Below are 26,778 nucleotides of genomic sequence, written 5' to 3' on the forward strand. Positions count from 1 at the left end.
AAAGAGTAAAGTGCAGCACTTTGCATCTCCTTATGTGTATGTTATTATAAATTAAACAAAGCTTTTTATAAGAGATGCTGAGTCAATTTTATTTAATAGGCACAGTTGATTTACTACAGAAATTTGGTTGGCTAAATCTCAAGCTGAGATCTCATTCTTATGTGTGCAGTATCTGGGCAGATACTTGGTGATGGGGGTTCACCATGAGAAGGTGAGGACTGGACATTACATCAGAAGCTTCAGTAAGTTCTCCACATTGCAGAATATGGAGAACTGATTTTGACTAGTTTTGACCTTTATTAATTAAACAATTATACAATTAAATTAATTGACTCCAATTAATTAAATTGTATATACAGTAATGTACCATTTATTCAACCTTCCAAACAGCAATTCTTCAATTACATGATATCAACTGACTTATCGCACAGTGCTAACTGTACTTTCAATTATCAGAACAGCAAATTGCCTTCCTGCTGTGGTCTGAGTACTGTAATTCTGATTAAATAAACTAAACGGTAATATTATTATGATTAGTTTAAACTAGCTAGCTAGTTTCATAATGACAAATTACAATGGCATTCTTCTTAAATTCATACTGTCAAAATAAACACATATACTGTCAAAATAAACATATAAAAAGTAAAACAATTTAATAAATCAATGACTAGTTTCATACTATTTAATTAAATTAAATAATTTATTTGATGAGACTTCAATAAAGGTTGAAATTAGTCTGGGCAGTGGCCCTTCCCATAATGCATTGCATTATACATGTCTGAAATGGGTGTGTGTTTTGCATTATGGGATACTAAGGCAACTGATATGAAGTCATTAGCCTCTATATACAATTAGTCCACTTGTGAAGATACCTCACATGCAAACTTTGTTTGCTTACCCTTGGATAAAGGATTAAACCAAGAATATAATTTCCTGGTATCTTTAATTTATAGAATAACCAAGTAAAAAAACTTTCAGCAATAATTTAATAATTATGAATAACACAAGCCATGGAATATAAGCTCCATAATGACATTCTGTCATACAGCCATGATATAGTAACAAATGTCCTGGAACTTCAGTTTTGATGTGTTGTTATTATCTCCATCAGATCCCAAAATTCACTGTTATTATTATTCCTTATACCTCCAAGGAGTCCGAAGACTCATCGCGAGAGGACACCTACAACTGTCTCAACCACTACTGTGAATCATCTCCATCAATGCCATCTACTGCTCACCTTCACAACTAGTATTTTTTGTCTGTAAATTGCATGTATTCTGAAGGGCCGATTTGTCTGTATGCGGGATGAAAAACCCTGCTACCCCACGTATGAGATCGGCTAACTCACCTTCGATTGAAATCGTCCAGATAAAGATTCCTCCCATCGCGACGAGAATCGAACTTAGGCCTATTCCAATCAAAAGGCGCAATGTACCGTTTTTCTTTCAATTGCACTATGGAGGCACTTTTTTATTCAAAAATTGAAAGTAAAAGGAGAAAAACAGAGAAAATTTTGGTTTGGTTTAGTCAGCATTAAGAATATAGGCTGAGGACAGTATTTTATGTCTGTTAAATGAAAAACATGAGTTACTCATTCTGCCAACTGGTGAGTTTGCTGTTCTGCAGGGTGAAAAAAACATATTTAAAAAGCATGGTGACAGTGTTGATATGCAGGAAGTGAAACTCTGTCAATATCACAGATTTCAACAAACTGTCTTAACTTTATTAAAATCAAATATAACTTTATTACAGTTAATGAGCAAATAGAAATCCTGTGATGAAATCAAGATTCATATCATAAATATTATATTCTTTCCAATGTCTACAATTGTCATATTATTGGTATTTTTTGATTTGTCATATATGGGAGTGACCTAAAAAAAGATGCAACCATCAACACCAAATCAAATCTTTTATTCTTTTTCCAACAATAGTCACTTTCACATTTTAAGCTATTTTAGAAAACAATGAAAAACAAATATGAGACAGTTTGTTTTTTTAGATTTATCCTATAAAACAGCATCCTATAGAGCAAACTAGTTAACAGATTAGTATCATCATCATCAAATTCCTGCCATGTACCCTCAAGGGGTGTGCAGGATATGATAGTACTACATGAAAAATTTACATCATTACTAACTTCCTATCTACAATTTTTCCTCCGAATCAGTCTGTTACTTGTCAAGATTCCAACATTATCAGATCTTATATTTCTATCGTCTAAGGCACTTTGTACCGTATCAATCAATCTATATCTTGGTCTTCCTCTGGGTCGTTTTCCTGCCAACCTGGCTGAGAACACTTGTTTTGCTAATCTTTCTTCGCCCATTCTGTTTAGCTCTGCTAACGCATTCCTGGATGCTGACAATGTCAAGTTCTTTCCTATTATCGTCGTTTTTAATATGATATTGCCATTGATGCCATCTGTTCACGCCTCTAATCTTTCTCAGGACTCTCATATCTGCGGTTTCTAGTCTTTGGTCAAGTGTTTTACTTCTGACCCAGCTCTCAGATCCATAAATTAAAACTGGTTTAATTTATGGATCTGTATGAAGCTGTATAACTGAGAGGAGACCTCTACATAGCCTTTAAAGGAATGCTGAGAACCGACCAGGGCTTCTGACCTAATGTCCAATCCTCACCTTCTCATGGTGCACCTTGTTGGGTATCTACCTGGATACTGAATGAACGAGGATGGGCTGGCAATTTGGGATTTAGCAGACCAAATTGTATTCTTATTGGCTTAAACCAAAATACAAAACAGATTAATAAGGTTTTTTTAAAAAAAAATAATAATACCCCCCCCCCCACAAACACACAAGAGGTTACAAAACTAAACAGTACCATGTGTGGACAAGAGGGTAAGGAGAAAGAAGGAATTTATGATCAAGTTTCTTGAAAAGATGGAGATTGTATTCACTGGGGAAAAGTATGGGGGGGGGGGCGCTGTTTCAAAGAATAAGTTGAATAGAATGAAAGAAGATCAGAAGTTGGTTCAACATTTGGAGATAAACTGTGTACAGATGTTGCCCAGCAGCTGCTCCAGTTCTCACATGCTTAGAGAAAATTAGACGAATAGTAGAGTCAGTTCAGTAAGGCCTATGAAAATATCTATAAAAACGCATAATGCAGAAATATAAAGCACCTATATAAAAAGCGAGCAGAACAAGTTTGAGGGAGAGAGGAGTCACACATTAGGCAGATTGCCCTTCCTTCTGTATACAATCAAGAATTCATTCTTATGAAGGTTTTGGGTACACCACCCCAAATGCGAGAGTGCTAAGGCCATTGGAATTTACTTATTCTTCTGTGCCAGAAGAGTAAATAAAGAAGAGTGCCAGCCTCTGATATATATATATATATATATTCCTGACAGGTTCCACTAGGTCTCTTGATCTTTCAGAAAACTTTCCAAGGTTGACAGGCAGTAATCAGTACTTTCGCATTTCCAGACGGGTTTGGAGCACAGCTGACAATATATCTGAAACATATCTGAATAGAAACATTTAGTTTTGGGAAAGCTGTTGCCTAAGTGACCATATAAGTCATGAAATATGATTGTTGCTGCACTACTGGATAATTCACCAAAACTTGAATTCTACCGATGTTGACAAAACTTGGTATGGGTGCCTTCATGTCCACTGTGAAGATGACTTTGCCAAAAATCTAGTTGGGATTATCACTTGAGTGTTTTTTGATGTTACTAATTTTACACTGTTTTGAGAATGTTTGGATCAGAGTTTCACCACTGCTCACAATGTATTCCACTGGACATCTCCCTATTTTAACTGTTCTTAATTGGCTACCTAGCTTCTTACAGAGTTTTACATTTCAAGATAGCACAGTAATCAGGTATTGTTGTGCTACACTGAAACATAAAATTTAACCAAGAGTTTGTCTAGCTCCCACAACTTTAACTAAAACTAAACATTTCCCCCTCCCATCTGTGCAGAGTGAAAGAAAATATCTTAATGGCCCTAGTATGTTTTCCTTCATAGTTACAAGGTGATCAGCAGTCATTATTAAAAAATTATGGAAGCAACTACTGTGTCATAGTAAAACTTCAGTTTAATATAAACCAAAATAACCACTTGTGTTTTGACCTTTATATCAAGATCATACACACATATATATACAAAGAAACAACTATGTTACAATCCACATAGTATGCTAAAGTCAGTAATTTGGTCAACATTAACACTTCTGGCCTGATCTCTGGTGAAAAAAAATAAAATAAAATAAATTCTACACCATTACAATCTTGGCGCTACTTTTAAATCATCTATAAAATTAAAAAAACATATGAATTCTCCATAGATCTCTTCCCTAACTCACCTTGGGTTACACTGAATCCATTACACCTGTAATTTACCTTATATTGATGAAACTGGATGCACAATTCATATCCATAAAAAGAACACAAATGGCACATTAAATTTAACAATTTTGGTAAAGAAGGTCTCTCAGATCATGCTCTTAACACCAACTTGATTGGAAAGGTAACTGTTTCTTTCATTATACAAAAATTCTGGTATGAATGCAAATTTAAAAAGTCTGTGAAATTTGATCGACCTCCTAATGTAAACAATACTGGTGGCATAAAAATTCCAAGAATTTGGATAGCACACATTCAGCCCACTTAAATTCTTAAGTTCTCCAGCAAACCCTTACTTTAGGACTCGAATAATTTCAGCCCTCATTGGCCATCTATACTGTTTTGTTATAATTTATGTGAGAGCATGTTGCTCTCTAGCTTAATATATCTTTTAGTGATTTGTAACCAAATGGATAATAATAACAACAGGACTATAGCTTTGATGTAGTAATTTTTTTTTCACCAGAAGGCAGGCCAGTAGTGTTAACAGTTGACCAAATTACTGTGACTTTAGCATAAAGTAGATTGTTTCTTTGTGTGTGTGAGCACACGCACATGGGCTCCAGATGACCTTGATATGAAGATCAAAATGTCAGGTGATTATTTTGGTTTATATTAAACTGAAATATTACTATAACATGATAGTTGTTTCCATATTTTTTAATAATGAAGACTCTAGTATCTGTTTTAAAACTTAGTCACTCACCTCACCTCTTCATATTTTGATATTTCACTTCCTACTGTATCTAATCGGCAAGCTTTGGTGTTGGATGTTATTTATAACTATTTTAATAGTTTTACAACACTAGACAAACTAAATTATACAAAGATGTTTATTAACTGGCTTATATTATGCTGGATTTCAAACCAGCATCTTCATAGCAAAACAAAATGTTGCAATTTACACATGACAATAAGTATGTGAAACAAGAAGATGCTGATTTGAATTCCTAGTGTTACCTTTGAGGAAATTGGTACAATTATCTCAAAAACTGAAAACTCTGAATTTACTTATTAAAAACACCTTTCTGTCATAAACCCAATGATATAGCTACATTTGATGTTGTAGCTGTACCACTGTGAAATTATTGCCAGAATGTGGCCAAAAAAAAATCCCATAGAACAGATATAAATTGCACTACTAGCAATCTTATAACTTCAAATGAGATTACTATCATATAAATTTCTTATGAATATCAGCTTGAATAATCCATGCTTAGTATGATGGAGAGAACCAACACCAGCAAAATAAAATAAAAAATATCAAAAAATAAGAATGCAGAAGAAACAAAAAATACTTATCTGTTGAAATTCCATATAACCATATACAATAGGAAAATGGATATATTGCCATATTATTAAAATAGTCTGCATTAACCACCTAACCAGCCAAGGTATATATACGTCCAGGTTACCATGGATGTGAAGTGCATATTAAAATTGCAATACCATTGATATTACATTGAAATATATGATGGATACGAAGTGTAGAGGAGCGTATTTTATCCATATTGAAGGCAACATGGTTAAAGAGAGAGAGAGAGAGAGAGAGAGAGAGAGAGTTTTGCAAAGTTTTTCACTTTTTTACAATATATATATAATTTAGCTGACAAAGCAAAACATCTTAAATTAGTGCTACTCTCAGTTTTTACGTATAAGAACTAAAACCTCACCACAATTTTGAAATGTGCTAATATGGTGAGAAACCTCTTATTGAGGTTTCTCAATTCTTGTTACGATTCACTGATTTTTCAAATTAATGATTCCCTAAAGCTCTGTGTGGATGCAAGATGCCTCAATAATTATTTACATCAGAGGTTCACTATAGCAAACCCCAAGTGAGCAAGGAAATGGTGTATTATAGTGCAAGGTTCATATCACAGAAAATTTAGTAGGGGAAAAAAAAAAAAATTCCTGTTCCAGGAAGCAAACTGGGAAACAGAACAAAGTAAATAGCAGATATGATAATTGACAACAGAACACAAAGAATTAACAAAAGCATACAAAATTACATGATGAGAAAGTACAAAGGCCATTTTGTACTTTCACATCTCCTTGTACTAAGTCATGAATGGGTTTAAAATATAACTATTTTGATTATTAATTTTGTTCATTAGGTCTAGGGGAGATGGTTCATTTGAAGCCATCTAGTGCAAGATAGTAGTCAATAGGCCAAAATGTATTGTTGATTGTTGCTATAAACCAGGAGGTCTAACAAGAAGATGTAGATGCCATGCATTGGCAGATTAGATTGAACAATTATTATGGGAGACTTCAATTATAAGGGCATAGAGTGGAGGGAGGAAAGGATGCATGGTCAAAATGGAATTTATACGTACTCGTACAGCTATTGAGTAATAATTACTAGCATATGATGGAGGGATTTGAGAGTGCTGGATCTGATAACAGCATCAGATGATGTATCCATAACAGGGATAGTCATTCTGCCTCCAATTGGGGAAAGTACCCAATACAATCTTGCTGTGGGAGATTGTTAAACATGTGGAATTATTAGTGTCATGGCTTAAGAAGTACAAGGAGAGAATGTCAGTAATGCATGGGATGTAGTCAGGGACTGTTTCAAAGGAGCAATATCAGACTGCAAACCCAGGTTAGGAGGATAAACCAAGTTTGTGGAGGGGGGGGGGGCGTTCAAGTAGATAAATAGCATTATAATGTAGGTACTCAAAAAAAAAAAAAAAAAAATACTGTGAAGGGAATATATAAAAAAAAGTGATCAGCACACTTCTGAGCAGTACAAAGTGCATGCAATAAGGGTGACCTCACAAACTAAAACAATTTATGGATGGAATGATGATACAAAAGAGATATTGTCTAATGCAAACCAAGTTCAATGTTTGATCCCTTCATGGCTAAAGTTTCATGTGCGTGTGTGTGGGGGGGGGGCAGAAATGATCCAACAATCATAATAGGACACATTTTTGCAATGGCATTCTTTACCACTTTAACATTCATTACCACAGCACTTGAACTATTTTAACTTAAGTTAATTTAACTGAATCTCTGTCTCTCCCTCTAACCCCAACACAAATGATTATTTCTATCTTATGTCTCTTCTGCAGGTAATTCTATGAGTGCTGAATAGCACCTATCACTCATACATTTTCAATTAACATATAAAATCAGACTAGTCAATATCCTTTTATAATTTAGCTGCAATGAAATCCAACAAAATCAATTCCTCCTTTCATTTCTCCTCTCTATTTCCCTTAAGAATGCTCAATGTTTCTCAGCAGAAAGCAATTTGGTTAACTCATATTACCTCTTCATCCACACAGAATTTCATTCTAATCACTATCTCATAGGCATTCTCATTCTGTTACTATCTTGTGCATGCCTCTTCTGTACAGTATTTTCATAGACAATGGTACTGAACTGGCCACTACCATTTTGTCACTTTCTTTAAGACTGTAAGACCATGAGCAGCTAATGGTAAACAGTTACTGTCACTTCAAACCAATCAAACCAACTTCCCTTCCTCCTCTTTCATTCTGCCTATGCCTGGGCAGCAACTACTCAACATCCTTTTACTGACCTCATTTAAACCTCCGAAATCAATTTCTCTTCATCAATCCATCTGTCTTGGTTCATTGGAACAAACTCCCTCACTTTCACAAAGACTACAACCTCTAGTTATTCAAGAAACACATTAGCTAATACCTGACTTACTTGCTCATTCTTTAACCTCTTGCTCTATCTCTCTCATAGCACTGATGTGTTACAGGTTTGCAATATTTTGTGTGTGTGTGTGTGTGTGTGTGTTATTATTACATGACTCTCTACAGTAACTCATTGTGGGAGAGCACACTATTCCACTACACAACTTGCCATCTCCTCTACTTAATCCTCCAACTACACAACCACACTATAACAACAACAACACATACAGCACCATCAATTCCCACCACTGCCACCAATAGCATTTTTTTTACTATAAATCGAATGTGCTGTCATGGCCAATTTGCCTGTATGCAGAATGAAAAATCTGAGTTTCTGGGAGGAAAAACACAATGCTCCCTCCACATGAGATCAGCTAATTCACCTTCAACCGGAAAAAATACATGCAAAGATTGCTCTCATCACAATGAGAATTAAACTCAGTCTTTTCAAATTGAAGGGAGTCCCACTATTCTTCAAATCGCTTTATGGAGGCAGTTAAATATATCTAATATACACATAATAATATTAGTACAGATAGAGATATTAGTAGTATGGGCTAAGGGATTTTAACAAAATTTCTTAGCCCACTTTAGGGATCCAATAAGCAGGGCGATGGTCTCACACCAGGTGATAAAATTCATCTCTTATCTAAAATTTTATATATATAAGATTCTCTGCAACTTTAGAGAGGATAGAATTAATAATATATTGTACCAATTCAAATCATTTTACCAAAATTTCACTGCAAAGAGCAATTCACATGCATTGACAAATTTTAACAGATATTCTAAATATCTGATTTCAATTTCCACTAGCCAGAATGTAATTTTAATAGAAGTATATAGACAGACAAACAAAATAAATCTAAGTGCTTAAGCACTGTGCTAAACCTAAAAAGAAAAAAATACACTGGGGTGATTTACATCCAATTAACAGGGACCAAATTTAAATATTTGAGTCATTTGTATAAACGAAATATTATACTTACTTGATCCATACATGCATCATGCAGTTCATTGAGATTAAGGGTATATATACCTTCTTCACACCCAAAGAGAATATGCTGATCTGTAAACAAGAATAAAAGGATTAATTATTATTATGGGCAGCTCCAAGGAGTCCTTAGACTCATCGAGGGAGGCCCAACATCATGTCAAGAACAACTATTCAACATTTACACAGTATCTATCACAGTATCTTGAACTCATTTACAGTCATGGCACCATAACAGACTCTGGCAGCTTATTCCACTCATTTACCACTCTCCAAGTAAAAAACCTAGCTCTAACACCCTTGCTAACCACACTCTTACTAAGCTTCCATGGATGGCCCTAGTCCTCCCACTACCAGTCCTATTCTCAAAAATATCTTCTGAATTAATCTTATAGAAACTCTTCAGTAATTTGAATGGCTCAATCATATCACCCCTTTTCCACCTATCAACCAATTTCTGCAGCCCACAAATCTTCAACCTGTTCTCATAAGGTTCATTTTTCCATAGTCCTGCTATTATCTTGGTCACTCGTCTCTGGATCCTCTCCACCTCCTCCCCATTGAGAAGAAACTCTGGCACCCATATCTGGGCATGTCTAGATGGGGTCTTATCTAGACTCGAAAGAGGAACAATAACCTGTTTGTCTCTGCTAGTTAAAGTGTTTTTCACCAACCAAGTGATTTGATGAGCTGATTTTGCCACTTTTGCGATGTGTCCCCTAAACTTCAACTCCCTATCCACCAACACTCCCAAATCCCTGGCCTCGTCAATCTCCTGGAGTACAGTTCCACCAATGTGATATACTGTTGTTAATTTTTTCACCCCAAAATGCAAAACCTTACATTTTTCCACATTAAATTGACATCCATTCTCCTTAGCCCAGTCCTCCAAACTATCCAAATCATCCTGCAAAATTTTGACATCCTGAGCATTCACTATTGCTCTACCTAACTTTGCATCATTTGCAAACAGATGCACAGTTCCTCTCAGATCCTTTCCTATGTCGTTAATGAACAAATTAAACAGTAGTGGTCCAAGAACAGAACCCTGCGGCACACCACTAGTCACAGGCAGTCTTTTCGACTGTGATATTATTATTATTATTATATATATATATTATATATATACAATCTAGAACAACCTCTTTCTTTCCGTCTTTTCCACACATGCAGATACATAAATCAGTACTTCTATCAGAGGTAACAATTTAATTATTTATCTGTACCATTTTTTTTAATAAGTCAGCAAAAAGTAGGTTTGTATTTAGAGCTCAAAGTAAATATAACTACAACCTTTTTAAGAATTTCAAGCAATGTGTATTTAGAAAAACATGTACATTAAATATGAAAATTACAAATACAGCATACAACATATGGATGTGGAGGTCCATAGGGGAAATCTCTGCACAGCTCAGCAGAGATTTCCATATGGGAAAGTCCGTAAGCCACCCACCCACAAATGCTACTCTAATAGTAGTCATCATCAATTTCCTAATATGTATCTTTACTCAAGGGGTGTTCGGCTAATATGACAGCACTACATGATTAAGTTATTATTAATCTCCTATCAACAATTTTCCTGCAAATACAGGGTGTTCGGGATAAATTTGACATATTTATAATTAATTATATTTTTCCGTAAGTTACATGTATTAACACACACTTCTCTTCATTTAAAAGTTTGGACCCTTCTTCATTCATATACAAGATGTCAGAAAGGATGGATAGCTGGAACCCACCTGAATCATGGAAGAGAATAACTTGTATCATGATGATTCGTGCCCGCCATCAAAATAAGGATATTACGACTGCTGCCCAATGCTCCCTGAATACAGTAAAAACAATCAGGCATGAACTAGAGACTTGCAATGGTGACTACGAGGATGTAGCAAGAAGAAAGATCCCTAGCAGACGATCTGATTGCGTTCGTACAGCAGAATTCCTCGCAAATCTGCAGGAACAGGTGTTGAAGAACCCTGGCATTGGAATTCGGGCTTTGTTCGTGGAGTTGCTAACTGTAGTCAAGCCCTGGATAACAAGGGTAGCCAATGGTAGGCCGTATGTATGGCAGCAGGATTCGGCCCCTTGCCACACCTCTGGGAAAAGTCAAAAATGGTTGTCTGAAAATTTCTACGACTTCACCAGTCCAAATGTTTGGCATCCAAACTCCCCAGACCTTAACCCCATGGATTATTTTGTATGGGGCGCAGTTGAAAAAGACACCAATCGCACTTCCAGTAATACAAAAGCCCAGTTAATGGATAAAATTAAAACAGTTTTTGCGGCCCTTCCCAGGGAGACTGTAGCATCAGCTTGTTCGAGGTTCCGAAGCAGAATTGAAGCTGTGATCGATGCTAATGGTGGTTATTTTGAGTAAATCTTGTTGATAGTATTGTAATTAACTCTGCCTGTAATGTTTTTTTGTCAATTCATTAAATTTAATAGATACAAAGAAGATTTTCTTTTTCCTTACGAAACTGTCAAATTTATCCCGAACACCCTGTAGATCTATTAATTATACGCGTGGATAGGCTTATGTGTTCATCAGACATGTTATAATAGATTTCACGGTATTGATATGAACACAGATGGAAAAGAAAATAACTATTTATTAACTTAAAAGCCAATATTTCGCTGGTATTATATTCAGCATCTTCAGAGCACACAACACAAAGTTTGTTACAAATGTAAGACAACCACAATCCGATGTAACAGTGGGGCTAGTATAAGTAATTGCAGCATGCAACACAAGACGAAAGTCCTAATATGGCACCATCTAGGTTAAAAAAAATTTTTTTTTTTTTTTTGATTGCCTGCCCCGGAAGGGCAGGCAGTCAAAAAATGTAATCAATGTGTCTGGGCCACGTGGCCAAATAGCAAACACACCATCAACATAGCATAGCGAGAGACTAGGTTTGAGAATGGCTGTGTTGATAGCTAATTTTTTTAGATGTTCTATGTAGAAGTAGGCTAAGGGTGGGGGGGAGAGAAAGTGGCAAACCCATCTAATTGTTTGTATATTTTCCCTTTCCATGTAAAATAACCTGCCTGTACTGTGAATTTAAACAGCTGAAATATATCTGGGGGAAATTGTGAATTTAGTAAGTTAAGTGTTTCAATCAGTGGTACATTAGTGAATAATGAGGTGACATCAAAACTCACCATTAGGTCTGGACTATTTAAGGTGTGGTTTTCTAAAATACTTTTTAGGTGGGTAGAATTTTTAACAAAAGAGGGAGAATTGTTTGTGTAAGTGGTTAGTAATTTGGCTAAATGTTTAGCTAGTTTATATGTAGGACTGTTTATACTATCTACAATAGGATGCAAAGGTGTACCTTGTTTGTGTATTTTAGGAGCACTATATATTCTGGGTGTTTTAAGGTGCAAGGGTTTGAGTGTTTTTGACAATTTCATTTGGCCAGGAAGTGACTTTGTTCAGTAACCTGCACACCTTATTCTTTTGTGAGTTGGTGGGATCTCGATCTATGGTTTGATATGTAGATTGGTCTTGGAGCAGTGCATGCATTTTGCTTTCATATTCTGTTGTATCCATTACTACAGTGGCGTTTCCTTTGTCTGATTTAGTTATTGTAATGTGGTTATTATTGGGAGCTATTATTTCTTCATGTGGGATATTATTTTTGGGAGGTTTAGAATGGATGAGGATATTGGCCACGTCTAACCTAATATTATTGGCTATAGCTGGAGGAAAGTGGTAAATCCCACATTCAACGGAAGCCATTATTTTGGTTTTAGGCACATCTTTAGGAGTAACGGCAAAATTGTGTCCAAGACTTAATGCACTCGTGGCTTCTTTGGATAAGGTTGTCGATGATAGGTTCACAACGACGCCATCTTGATGAAATTGCGGCAGCTGCATAACATTGCGTTGCTGGAAGATTTCAAATTTTTTCCAGTGTCGGTTTTTAACTTTAGCAAATTCTTTATTGGCTGTCGAGTCGGAGATTCTATCCAAGATATCCCATAGCTCCGGTTTCAAAATGTCAGATAATATATCACGTAGTACACTGATGGAGGAATTTTTTTTGAAAGTTCAGCGAGAATTCCCTCTTTTGTTAAAAATTCTACTCTAGAAAACCACACCTTAAATAATTCAGACCTAATGGTGAGTTTTGATGTCACCTTATTATTCATTAATGTACCACTGATTGAAACACCTAACTTACTAAATTCACAATTTCCCCCAGATATATTTCAGCTATTTAAATTCACAGTACAGGCAGGTTATTTTACATGGAAAGGGAAAATATACAAACAATTAGATGGGACAGCTATGGGTTCACCCCTTTCTCCCCCCTTAGCCAACTTCTACATAGAACATCTGGAAAAATTAGCTATCAACACAGTCACTCTCAAACCTAGTCTCTGGCTACGCTATGTTGATGTGTTTGCTATTTGGCCACATGGCCAAGACACATTGAATACATTTTTAGTGCATCTAAATAGCCAGCACCCTAAAATCCACTTTACAATGGAACTAGAAGCCAATGACTGTCTGCCCTTCCTGGACACACTAATCACGTCTTCCAGCAGGTTCCTTATCATTTTCGGTTTATAGAAAACCTACACATACAGGGAGATAATTACACAAACAATCACACCATCACTCTTCTCAACGATATGGTATCTTAAAAACACTAAGCCATAGAGCTAGAGCAATCGGTTTCAATGACATTGCTCTCACTGCTGAACTTTCTCACCTACATCACACCTTCTTAACCAATGGTTATAATCCCCATAAGATAGATAACATACTAAATGCTACCCAGAAATCCCCTCTATCTACCATAGAAGACTACAACAAAACCATCACCATCCCATACATTAAAGGCACATCTGAAAAGATATCTAGGGTGCTTAACAAACACCAACCATGCACAGTATTTAAACCTTATGTAAATTTAGCAACTCTCATCTGTTCACCTAAGGACAAATGCATTCCTTTATCACATCCAGGAGTCTATGAAGTGCCCTGTTCTTGCCATCAAGCCTACTATGGACAGACAGGAAGAACTGTGGACATCCGTCTCAGTGAACACAAAAAATATATCCGACACTTTCGCTATAGCAAGTCGGGTCTGGCAGACCATGCTTTGGATACCCTTGCACACAGGATCAATTGGAAAGAAACAAAAGTAATGCACAGAAGCTTCTAGAAGTCAGAGAGGTTGTTCCTGGAATCAACAGAAGCCTTAAAACATAATCCAAACCTTAACAAGTATGGCTGTATAAATCTATCAAAGATTTGGGAGACAGTCATCCTAAGACCAAATTAATATTTATTACTTTTATTTTATTTTTTCAAACTTTCTAAGACTATCATTTGGACTACTATTTCAAAACTTGGGACTTTTTTTTTTTTTTTTTTTTTTTTTTTTTTTTTTAACCTAGATGGTGCCATATTAGGACTTTAGTCTTGTGTTACACACTGCAATTACTTATACTAGCCCAACTGTTACACTGGATTATGGTTGTCTTGTATTTGCAACAAACTTTGTATTGTGTGCTCTGAAGATGCTGGATATAACACCAGCGAAATATTAGCTTTTAAGTTAATAAATAGTTATTTTCTTATCCATCTGTGTTCATATCAATACCATGAAATTTATTGCAACAGATCTATTAATTATCACACTCCAACACTGCCATATCTAACATTTGATTCTTCAAAGGTACAGCAGTACCTTTGAAGAATATTCCTTCTTAATGTCTTCATTTTTAATATGATTCTGCCATTGACACCATCTGTACATTCCCCTAATATTTCAGAATCCTCATATCTATGATTAAGTTATTATTAATCTTCTATCAACAACTTTCTTGCTAATCTTCTTCTCTGGCACTACAGCCCCACGTAGGGCTGTGGCCTCCCATTTTTGAGTTTTCATAACTCACGACGAGGTGAGGTTGTTACCCCCCCACACTCAATCATGTGTAATTGTCTGTGAAGCATTGTGTTCTTAAGACTGGTTTGCCTGCTTTGAGGGAGGAAAAACCCCACAGCTCATGCCCAAGACCAGCTAACTATGTCTGAGAAAGATCCTAAGCTCCTCACGTCGCCGACAAGAATCGAACACAGGACACTCCTTTCCCAGGCATATCGGTTGTGGAGTGTGTAACCAATTGGCTAACCGAGCGGAATGTTCCTGCTAATAGATCTATTAATTATTGTCACTCCAAGACCGACATCTCTAACATTTCAGTCTTCAAAGGCACTGCTGACTGATTCAATCCACCTAGACTTTAGTCTTCCTCGTTAATTAATTATTGTCACTCCAAGACTGCCATATCTAACATTTCATTATTTTCGGTTTCTTTCCTGCCATCTTGTATACTGCTAGTTGGGTGTTTTGGCTAATTTTTCTGTTATTCCATATACATTTATTCAACTGGCTTTGCTTATTCTGTTGTCTATTTTCAAATTTACTTATCATCCTTACTAAAAAACTGTGCATAAATGGCTAAATATTTTATTCGTTCTATAGGCTCTCCATTCAGAATTCAGCTGAGGTTTTCTATGTTCTTGCCTATTATCATAGTTTTGGTCTTTTCATTGCTGATAGTATATCATTATTACACTCATATCATATCGTTCTGAAATTTCATTTAATCATTTTGCTGATCTTTGTAGATCATCTTCCGATACCTAATGCAATTTTTTCATCTGCAAATAATAGCGTAATCTATCTTTATTTGTACACCAAATGGATTATACTGTTTCCAGATTGTTATAATTTTATATATATCATCATCATCAAGAGCCTGTGTAGCTCAGTGGATGTGGCGTTTGCACACCACAGCGCTTGGCCGCATGAAGGAAGACTTGGTTTTGAGTCTAGTCGGCGACTAGAGGAAATTTTTCTAAGCCTTTTTTCGACTGGTTCCCAAGTTAGTTGATCTCTGGCATGGGCAAGTGGGTTTTTCGTCCCATAAATTCAAGAAAATCGACCATAGAACCTACATTATTTCAGACATTAAATATATTGTGTTAGGGACCACGAGATGGCGGCACATTTGAGCCGTCTCTCTTCACTGTGCACCGCTTAATTAGTGATAGCCTTGGGCCATCTATCTCTGATTGGGTACCAGTGGAGATTGAACTGCCCACTCAGTCTCCAAAAGTTAGATAGGGCTAAACGGCCTCGCCTACTCCCTGTATACGGGAATAAAAAGGCGTTAGCTGATTTTTTTTTTGTTTTTTTTATCATCATCAAATTCCTAATATATACCTGTAAAATTAATAATAATTTAAAATTCTGAATATTTTTACGTATGGTTTATGTTAGTATGTTTATTAGTTTGGTTTCATAACATGCACTGTTGGCATTTGCGATGTGCCCATTATTGATATTATTTTGTTAAAATGATATGTAAAGCAATTAAAATTTTATGTACTTACCGGATTTGAATAGTTGTAGTTTAAAATATTAAGTTGTGTTTTTTGAAGACATTCTCTTGTTGCTAACGGAGAATAAACAAGAGTGTTCAAAGAGAAAATTAGAACACAAGCTGGCAGACATTCAGATTCGGAGGAAATTGAGTTTTTTGTGACGGTCAGAGGAAAATCAATAGTATATTCTGAAAAAGGAATTGTGGAAATATGAAGTTTCAAAGTGGAATAAGTATTGATAAATAAACAAAAATATTACTATAGATCGTTTTAAAAGGAATATTCGAGGAAACGCTAATTGGAAGATTAGTAGTAGATTCCGAAAAGGGAATCGTAGAACTGTGAATTTTTTTAAAGTGGAAGAGTTAATTAAGACTGTCAATAAGCAATAGTGAATAAAAGATGAAATTGCTATTTACGTTCTAAAGGAATGTTCGAGAAAACTCTGATTAGGAAGTTTCATCTGTCTTAAGGACGCCGGATCTAACTATTATTTCTACTAAAAAGAGACAGAATTAAGTTAGGAAGAATTAATGTGTGCTACATGAGTGATAAGAAAGGATCCTGTGAAAATGAAGAATAAAGTCATATATCTTCGGAAATGGGCCTTGACACAGACAGAAACTGGCTATGAACATTTTGCCATTGTGAAAACAAAGTGTTTAGTCTAGTCTTAAGTGTAAGTTTATTTTTTAAAAGGCCTTGGATCCAATTAAATTTGTAGTTATGTAATATTGTTTGAAGTGTGTGTGTATGTATATATATATATATATATATATATATATATATATATATATATATATATATATATTGTTTTTGTTTTATTAAATGTGTTAATTTTTTATTTTGGTTTTGAGTCAGTGATTTTTTTGGATTCTGAAAGCAATAGTAAAAAAAGAGGTCACTGCACCAATCGGAGTGAATCCTTGTGCATATATAGGTACACTCGGAAATTAAAAATAATTGTTAGAAATAAAGAGATGAAATAATAAAAAAAATCATTTCTTTTTACAATGGCGCAGTCAACTGACAGGATTGGTTGTGACTTAACTTTATTTTAGAATCCAGAAAGTAAATCTTGACTCAAGTAAAATGGCTACAGGAGATAGTAATTTTAGTAGTGAAGTTTCTTCAATTAAAGATGAGGAATTTTTTAGGTTAATTAATCCAACTTTAGTAATACCTTCTTTTTCAGGAGATAGTAGTGAAAGTGTAGAAACATTTTTTAAATATGCAGGAAAAATTAGAGATTTAGGAAAATGGTCAGATTTTCATTTATTAATTATACTTCATAATAAATTATTGGGAAAAGCCAAAGCATTCTTAAACACATCTAATTTATTGAGAGACACTGACAGTTATGCAACATTTAAAGGTTTGCTAACATCAGAATTTTCAAGTGTAAGAGAATTAGGGTCTAACATTTGGAAAATTCAACTGTGCATTCAAGGTAATAGGGAGTCTGTTTGAGAATATTATCACAGACTTTGGAGTGTTGCTCATAAATTTAATGTTTCATCTGAAGAGAAATCCTCTTTAGAATGGTTGCTGTTTAATCAATTTAGACATGGCCTTAAAGATAATTTGAAAGAAATAGCATACAAGAAAAAGGTTAAAAATCTTGAACAGTGTTTTGAACTTGTTAATGAAAAGGAAGAGAGACTTAGAGATATATTTCATTCTGCAAATAATAAACAGGTAAATTCTTTTCAGTATAATGTAACTCATTCTCCTAGCATTGTGGCTACAGATAAAGTGAGAGAAGGAAAGTCTCATAAATTAAAAAGCTCTAAGAAAGAGAAACAGTCTAAGGAAATTTCTGTAAATCTAACAGAAAATGTTCCAGAATCTGAGTCCAAAGTAAAATCACATGATTTGGGAAAATTAGAGGAACTGAAAACATTTCTTAGTGAAGAAATAGAAAGACAACAGAGACCAATAGTAAAAGGACAGGAACTTCTGTTTAAGATGATATCGGATTTAACAATATCCAAGAATTTTACAGATAATCAATCTTCCTCTTGTGAATCTAATGGTATTGACAGGAATAAAATATCTCAAAGGAGATATATTCCAAAATGCTTTAGATGCAATAAACCTGGTCATTTTGCTAAAGACTGTTATGTTAGGGAAAAAATCTTGTTTTCAACATAAGAAATCAGAGAATAAAGAAAAATCTGGGAATAATTATTATTCCAATATCATACTGGCAAGGACAGAAATGTCAAACTACTCATTAGACTTGGGTAAAGCTAAAGACAGCTCAAACCCTGAAAGAGAGTTTGATGTATCATTAACTCCTTATGCTAATGGAGGTAATCCTTTGACAGTTCTACAAGGATTTATTGAAGATGTGCCTTGTAAAATCTTACTTGACACAGGTGCACATATCTCACTCATTTCTTATAGTTTGTTTAACAGAATTAAATCTCTAATTCCAAATGACATTTCAGTTTTAAGTTATCCAATTAAAGGATATATTAAAGGAGAAATTTCAGCTGATAAGCAAATAAATGCTTTTATCTCAATTTCTTGTTTTCCATTGAAAGTTTGTCATCCATTAATAGTTCTTCCAGAATCATCTTAAGCCAAATGTACAAGTAATATTTGGAATCGATTTTCTGAAACGTCATGCTTTTGCATGCAATTTTTGGTGACGGTACAGTGCCTTTGTGTGGACTAGAATGTCATTTAGACAGGACATCAGGTGATAAAGAAAAATCTGAACAGTCTTCAGAAGTTTTTAAACACCTTGATCATAATGATCAAGTGTTTAATATTGAGACTCTAAAGAATAAAGAACCTGGTTCACAAATTTGGGAAAAGGATGAGATTGTCCAAGCTCAGAAAGATGATCCCGTACTCAAAAGTATTCATGAAGCAGTATTGAAGGGTGAAACTCAACTGGATACATTTTGAAACTTGGAAAACTTATGTTTTGATAAAGATGGATTACTCTTATCTAGACAAATGGAAGAAGGAAGGTTGAAAGTGAAAATATTGGCACCAACTCAAATGATTCCTTGGATTATGTACACTTTCCATGATTCTGACTTGGCAGGACACCAAGGATTTTCTAGAACTTGGGAAAGAATAAAGGATCGTTATATCTGGAAAGGTATGAAGAGTGACATACTCACATATGTCAAATCATGCCATAAGTGCCAAACAAGATCCCCTTTCAGAGGAAAAGCTCCACTACAACCATTTCCAATTCAACTAGATCTTTTCAGGCTGTTGCTATTGATGTAGTAGGTCCACTGCCAATTACTAAAAAAAGCAATAGGTACATTCTAGTAGCCATAGATATGCTAACTAGATTTCCTGAAGCAGTCTCAATGAAGGATCAAACTGCAAAGACTATTGCAAGAAAGTTCTTGCATATGATAATTTGTAGATATGGAACTCCTCAGACCTCACTTTCAGATCAAGGAGCAAATTTCACATCTGAACTGTTATTACAATTATGTAAATTACTCAATATTAGGAAGATTTTTACTACACCTTACCACCCACAGTGTAATGGTATATGTGAAAGGCTGAATAAAAATATAAAGCAAATACTTTCCAATCTGGCAAACACTAAAATGAATGATTGGGACACACATATACTTCTCAAGCATTATTTGCATGTAGATCTGCTTTTCATTCTGCTATCAAAGAAAAAACCATTTTTTGCTTTATATGGCTTTGATCCAATCTTTCATAATGAACTTGTTTCAGTCATTCCTAATACAGGATATAATGACATAAATAAGTATCTGGAAACAGTAGTAGATAAATTTTCCACTACTCATAGATTAGTAGGTGAAGTAAGTAAGTTAAGTTCGCAGAAAACTAGACAGTACATAAATCATTTTAGAAAGTATGTCATTTGCACCAGGTGATTTAGTATTGTTAGATGATAAATCTAGTATAAAAAGAGTTGGGAAATTAGGAAGGAAAGCTTTAGGTCCATATAGAATTTTAGAAAAATTTTCTTCTGTGAATTTTAGGATTCAAGATGTCAAAAATCCTAGTAAAATTATAAATGTACACTCTTATAGGTTAAAAAAGTACTTTTTGGGGAGTAAAAAGTTAGTTATATTAGGAGACAACATGAATAGAATATTGAAAGATCAGCGTTGTTTTCCTAGTACTAATTGTGCATCTCATTCACAATCAAATAGTAGGAAAGGGAATAGTTTTAAAGCTCATAATTCAAATACACAGCAAAGGAGAAAATTAAATTTAGGTAAAACAAAATCTAATGCAGGAAATTTTAGAAACCCCAGGGTACATAATTCAGATGATATACAATGTAAGAGTGATGACAATCAAACTGACTCGAACATGGATGAAATTATAGCAGAATATCATAGGTTAGTTAACTTACAGTTAAATAGTTCAAAAAAATGTGAAAATACCTGTAATTTAGTTAATGAGGATAAAGAATCTCAGACACCTGTAGAATTTGATTCTGATAGTGATGATTCTGCAGATTTAGGGCATAATTCAAATAATTTAAATGAAATATTTGAAAGGTATAGAAATGAGATTTGTAAGTATAGTAAATTGGAAAAAGAAAATTCTGAATTATCTCTAGCATCAGATGACTCTGAAACTAGTGATTCCGAGAGTGTAAATAACGATAAGCAAGAATCACGTTATTTTTTAAGACATAGGAATAAGCATTAAAAGTTTTCTTAGATATATGTTAATTTTTAAAATTTAAAAAAAAAAAAAAATTTTTTTTTCAGAGAAAGATGAAACTGATGTAAAATTAATCATAATTTAAAATTCTGAATATTTTTACGTATGATTTATTAGTTTGGTTTCATAACATGCATTGTTGGCACTTGTGATGTGCCTGTTATTGATGTTATTTTGTTAAATTGATATGTATAGCAGTTAAAATTTTATGTACTTACTGGATTTGAAGTTGTGTTACTTTAAACAATTTTATTGTAGTTTAAAATATTAAGTTGTGTTTTTTGAAGACATTCTCTTATCGCTAACGGAGAATAAACAAAAGAGTGTTTTTTTTTTTTTTTAATTAATGAAACCTGTGGTGAGTTCATAATTAAAAGAAACACACACATTAACCACAGTGAAAATTATTTAATTGTAAATATTTCATCCTAAGTATCTTAGGACATCATCAGTACAGTAGTTTAAACAATAATAGGAATAACATACAGTTAGGGCACATGATTACAATAGAATCTCATTAAACGAGTTTAATGAGTTTCTATTGTAATACCACAATCCTTCTCAAGTATACTTACATATATCTTATCAGTAACACTCAGTAATGAAATGCCTCTGTAATTTCAGTTTTATTTCCCTTTTTATATATGAGTACTATGAGAGCTCTACTCCAATCATCTGAAATTTGTCCCTCTGTCCAGGCCTTCGGAACTATGCAGTGCAGCCACTGTAAGACTCTTATACCTCCATACTCGAGCATTTCTGGTCGAATATCATCTACTCCTGCTGCCTTTCCACATTTCAGGCAATTGATGGCTTTTTCTTCTCTAAGTATGGATATGTATTCCTGACTGCATGCCTGGTCAGTGTTATTTACCACTGTGGTACCACTGCTGCTTGTTTCATTTAGCAATTTTTCAAAGTAATTACTTCATACTTCAAGGATATCTTTTTCATCTGTTTTCTTGTCACCTCTATCATCTCTAATTTCTGAGCTTCTTCAACAACCTCAGAATATCTCGCCACTTTCTTGATATTTATTTTCTATGTTCTTGCCAAAGTTCTCCCATGACTTTTGTTTAGCCAGTTTTACACAGTGTTTAGCTTTCTTTCTAAATAGTGATCACTTCGAATTTCAAATCCTCTGTACACTCTGGTGTCCTCCATCAGTGGGGAAACATCACTATCAACAATAACATAGTGAATAAGACTTTCCTTATTCCTTGCCTCTTCTCTTCATGTGAATTTGTGCACATTTTTATGTTGGAACATGGTGTTAGTAATGACTAGTCCATGTCCTGAGCAGAAATCCAACAGGTATGTCATTATTATTAGCTTTGCTCTTTTCTCCAAATTTTCCCAAAATATTTTTGTATGTCTGAGAATCATTTCCTACTCTGCTATTCAGATCCCTAACAAGGACCAACTTTTCCTTTTTCATTGTGTCAGTTGCTTTCTCTAAAGCCTCAAAAAATTCCTCTACTTCTACCTTAGTAGAACCTTCTATGGGACCATAGACACAAATAAGTCTCATTGTCCAGTTCCCCATTCTCATATTTGCCCACATCACTCTACTTGAGACTGCCTGCCAATCAAGAAGATTAGCCTCATATTTATTGTTGAATACTATGGCTACTCCTTCTTTTCCTTGATTGTCATTGCCTGAATATAACATTTTGTATTTATTGCTCAGAAAGATCTCACCAGTTTTTTTTTTGTTTGTTTGTTTCAGTCAACCCTATTATGTCGATCAGGTACTTATTCAATTCCTCAACTAGCTCCATTTCTTTGCCATTCAGGCTTCTTATAGTACCGATGTTGAACTCTGGTAATGTTGAGTTGTGGTAAGTTTTAGGATTTGTTCCAATAGCTAACTTTTCACTGTTTGCCCTGGCAAAAAGAACGGGGGCCTTGTTTAACCGGGCAAAGCTCCCAGTCCGCAAGAAATTCTGTGATGTTGTACCATCATTTGAAATTTTGGTTTAAGCCAATAAGAATACAATTTAGTTGGCTAAATCCCAAAGTGCCAGCCCATCCTCATCCGTTCAGTATCCAGGTAGATACCTAACAGGGTGCACCACGAGAAGGTGAGGATTGGCCATTAGGTCAGAAGCCCTGGTCGGTTCTCCGCATTCCTTTAAAGGCTATGTGGAGGTCTCCTCTCAGTTATATAGCGCTGACCCTTAAGCACACCTTATATATATATATATATATATATATATATATTAAAAAGCAGTGATAATAGAGAATGTAAAAAGAAAATAAGAGAATGTAAAGGCATATTAAGAGGAGTACATCAATGATGTACTCCTCTTGATATGCCTTTACATTCTGAAATTTGCAATAATTTGAGTGCTATTTTATTTCCTGTGTATATTTTTTGAACAGACTATAAGATCTGGTTGGTATGTTCAGATTGTTTAATATTTTAAATGATTTTTGTCTATTAATTTTATTAAAAGCTATTTTCATAATCAATGAAAGTCGCATGTGTTTCATTTTGAATTCTCTTTTCAATTAATAATTTTAGGATGAAAACAGTATATGCAAGATCACATAGCATGCGTTTTCAGAATTCAATCTGTTTTTCTAATTTATCCATTTCTTGTAGTTTGTCCTCTACAATACTGTTTAGTTTTTCTTTTTAATATTCCTGCATATATTTTGTACCTTGCATTTAGCAGATTAATTCCCCAATAAAATTATCGTAGTTATCTTTATTTCTTTTTTTAATATAAATTGGGATAACAAGTACTGTTTTCCAACAGTTTGGAGGTTTTCGAGAAATCCAAACCATATTAAAGAATTTCAGAAGTCTTTTATTAAATTTGTGCAGTTTTATATTTATTGTTTTCTCCTAGTTTTCCTATTTTTCATCTTATTTACTGTATTTTTTTAGTTCTGATATTATAATATTTTCTGCTAATCATTCTTTGTTATATAAAATTTTATTTCTTTATTATCATCAGTCCAGAGACTTTGAAAAGAAGTTACCCATTTTTCTCTATTGTTTGCATTTTTTACTTTTTTATTTCTTTGTTCATGTATTTTATTATTATATTTTTATAGGTTTTGGCTTAGATATATCCTTTTTTAGTTTTGTTATAAAATTGTTCAATCTCTCTCTCTCTCTCCCTCCCTCTATATTTTTTTCCCCTTACTTCTCATTTTTCAACTGTTCTATTTCTTTTGTACTTAATTTTTGCTTCTATTATCTTGGAATTTAGCCATTTCTTGTAACTCTCTCTCTCTCTTCTGTTTGTTTTCATTATCTTTTCTATTTCTTTGTCCCAGTTTAGTAGTCCTCTTTTTCTATTTTCTATCCTGAGTACTGATATGCATTTCTGGGTGAATGTGTACTCAATATTTTCTACATTTATTAGTTTTTCAAATTTTAAAATTTTATATATATTTTCACACACACACACACACACACACACACACACACACTGGTGTCCAAAAGCTAAGGACAAACTACATTTTTACATGTTTATGAAAAAATTTTCATGACTATAGCCAAATGTGGACATAAATGTATTGCCAACATACCAATAAATGATACTCACAAAAGAATGTATTATAAATTTTGTACAAATTAAAATGCAATACATTTTTGGCAAAGTTATCAATTTCCTAAGGACACAGTAAGGAATTAATGTGTGGTACTTATAGAAAACTATGCAGAGAGGCATTTCAGTATGGAATATGTCCACCCCAAACTGCGATGCAGCTTTCACAATGTTGTACTATTCTTAGCACCAAGTGATTCAGTTCTTGAGGCAAACTGGCCCACTCCTCCTTCAGACCAAGAATAACTCCTTGTTTGTTTTTTGGAGGAGAATATCAAGCAGCAATGCATCTCCTATCACATACACGTGTTCTATGGGGTTGAGATCTGGGGAGTGTGTGCTGGCCACTCAATTTGATTAATATCCTTGGTCTCCACAACCATCTCCACTACCCACTGTCATCCATAAAAATGAATTCTTTGCCTACAGCACCATGTAACAATCGAACATGATGTTGAAGAACTTTGTTGCAATATTGTTCACCAGTCAGTCCCTTTTTCTAGCACTTGTAGTTTGGTGCATCCATTAAGCATAATGCATCCTCATACCATGACCCCAGCACTGCTGTATATATCCCTTTCAAGAACATTCTCGCGATAGTAAGCACTTTCACACAAGATCAAGTGTTGCTTGGTATAGGCCATTGGTGTCTTGTCCACTTTTTATGGATATAACACCACTGGAAATGTGTTCTACGATGAGCTGTGGATAAAGGGATGTGCAGAGTACAGGCATTTGGGCATATAAGCCTGCTTGTTGCAGAAGACATCTTACCACAGTTTGTTAAGAAATCTGTATACCTGTGCTTGATTGGAGCCGACTTGCAAGCTGACCTGCCGTGGTGCATTGATTACGTTTTGCTGTTATAACCAAAAATTTGTCTTCATACTCCATGCTAGAGCGAAAGAGGCCTCTCAAACATCTGGAACACATCTCATTGGTTTGAAACATTGCCCAGAGCTAAGATGCAACACTATGTGAGATTCCAAGTTCTCCAGCAATATTAGTAATTCTGTGGCCTTCTTCGAGCTTTCCAATAATTCTTCCCCATGTGAAATCATCTATATGATGTTTTGAGACATTACAAGACATCTGAGTTTACAACTTTATTCCTTCATGAAAAGAGCTTCCTTCAAACACATGCTTAGTGCAGCCTTTTATCCTGTTGAGTGACCCCTCTTGTGCGTGATTCAAAAATTTGAGTGTGTACCTGCTTTCTACTTGAAATTATTACTTATACAAGTTGCCACATGCTAATTCATCTGAATTTGTGGCTGTAATCTTCAGAAATAGTGTTCATCCTTAGGTTTTGGACACTAGCATATTATTGGAATAGAGCTTTTATTATACATTTCTATAAAAAATGAAATAAAACTCAATGAGAATTACAGACGAATCTCCCAGTCAACTTTTCTAGAAAACACATGCAAGCATATTTCCTAGAACAGGCTAAGAAAAATTATGATGGGAAACTAGACAAAAAAAAAAGTTAAACATTCTCTGGACCAGCTGTTTTACCTTTTATCCTGTTCATTGCTACTATGTGACCCCTTTGCATGTGATTTGAAAATATGAATGTGTACCCACTTCTTACTCAAAATTGTCAGTTATACAAATTGGCACAAACTGATTTGTCTGAATTTAATGTGATTGTAATCTTGAGAAATAGTGTTCGTTCCCAAAATGTACACACATTTTGGACATATGTGGGCACACATATGTGACAAACTATGGCATAAAATCTTTGTGATTTTTGATCCATTTGAGATATTCTTTCCTTCTTTGCTCTCTTAGTAGCTGCCTAAACATTTTGCTTCTTTCATGATGCTTATCTTCTGTATTCTTTACAAAATCTTTTTATAACTTTTATTTATAACTTTTACATATAATTTAGCTTGCCTATTTTTTCCTCTTTTGTTTCTAAGAGCACATACAGCTTTTTCATTACTTCCTAATGCCAGTTTTTATTTCCAAACCGCTTCACTTTTTCCTTCCAATAAAATTTGCCTACTTGAGTCCACAGTTCACATTTTTGGTTATTTTCAAATTTTAATACA

At 34.5% G+C, this 26,778-nt stretch overlaps 1 protein-coding gene across 1 annotated transcript in view; it reads right to left on the reverse strand.

Moving 5' to 3' along the window:
- The window catches only part of hppy (MAP4K3-like protein hppy), a 452,362-nt gene that overhangs the window by 104,753 nt on the left and 320,831 nt on the right, over nt 1–26,778 (reverse strand). The window contains exon 20 of the mRNA XM_090399556.1: nt 9,048–9,127. Coding sequence (XP_090255682.1) covers nt 9,048–9,127 — 80 coding nt within the window. The remainder of the gene's footprint in view (nt 1–9,047; nt 9,128–26,778) is intronic.

This window comes from Typopeltis vanoorti, chromosome 10 (assembly GCF_054136105.1).
Source record: "Typopeltis vanoorti isolate ZY-2024b chromosome 10, IOZ_Tvanoo_1.0, whole genome shotgun sequence".
NCBI lineage: Eukaryota > Metazoa > Arthropoda > Arachnida > Uropygi > Thelyphonidae > Typopeltis > Typopeltis vanoorti.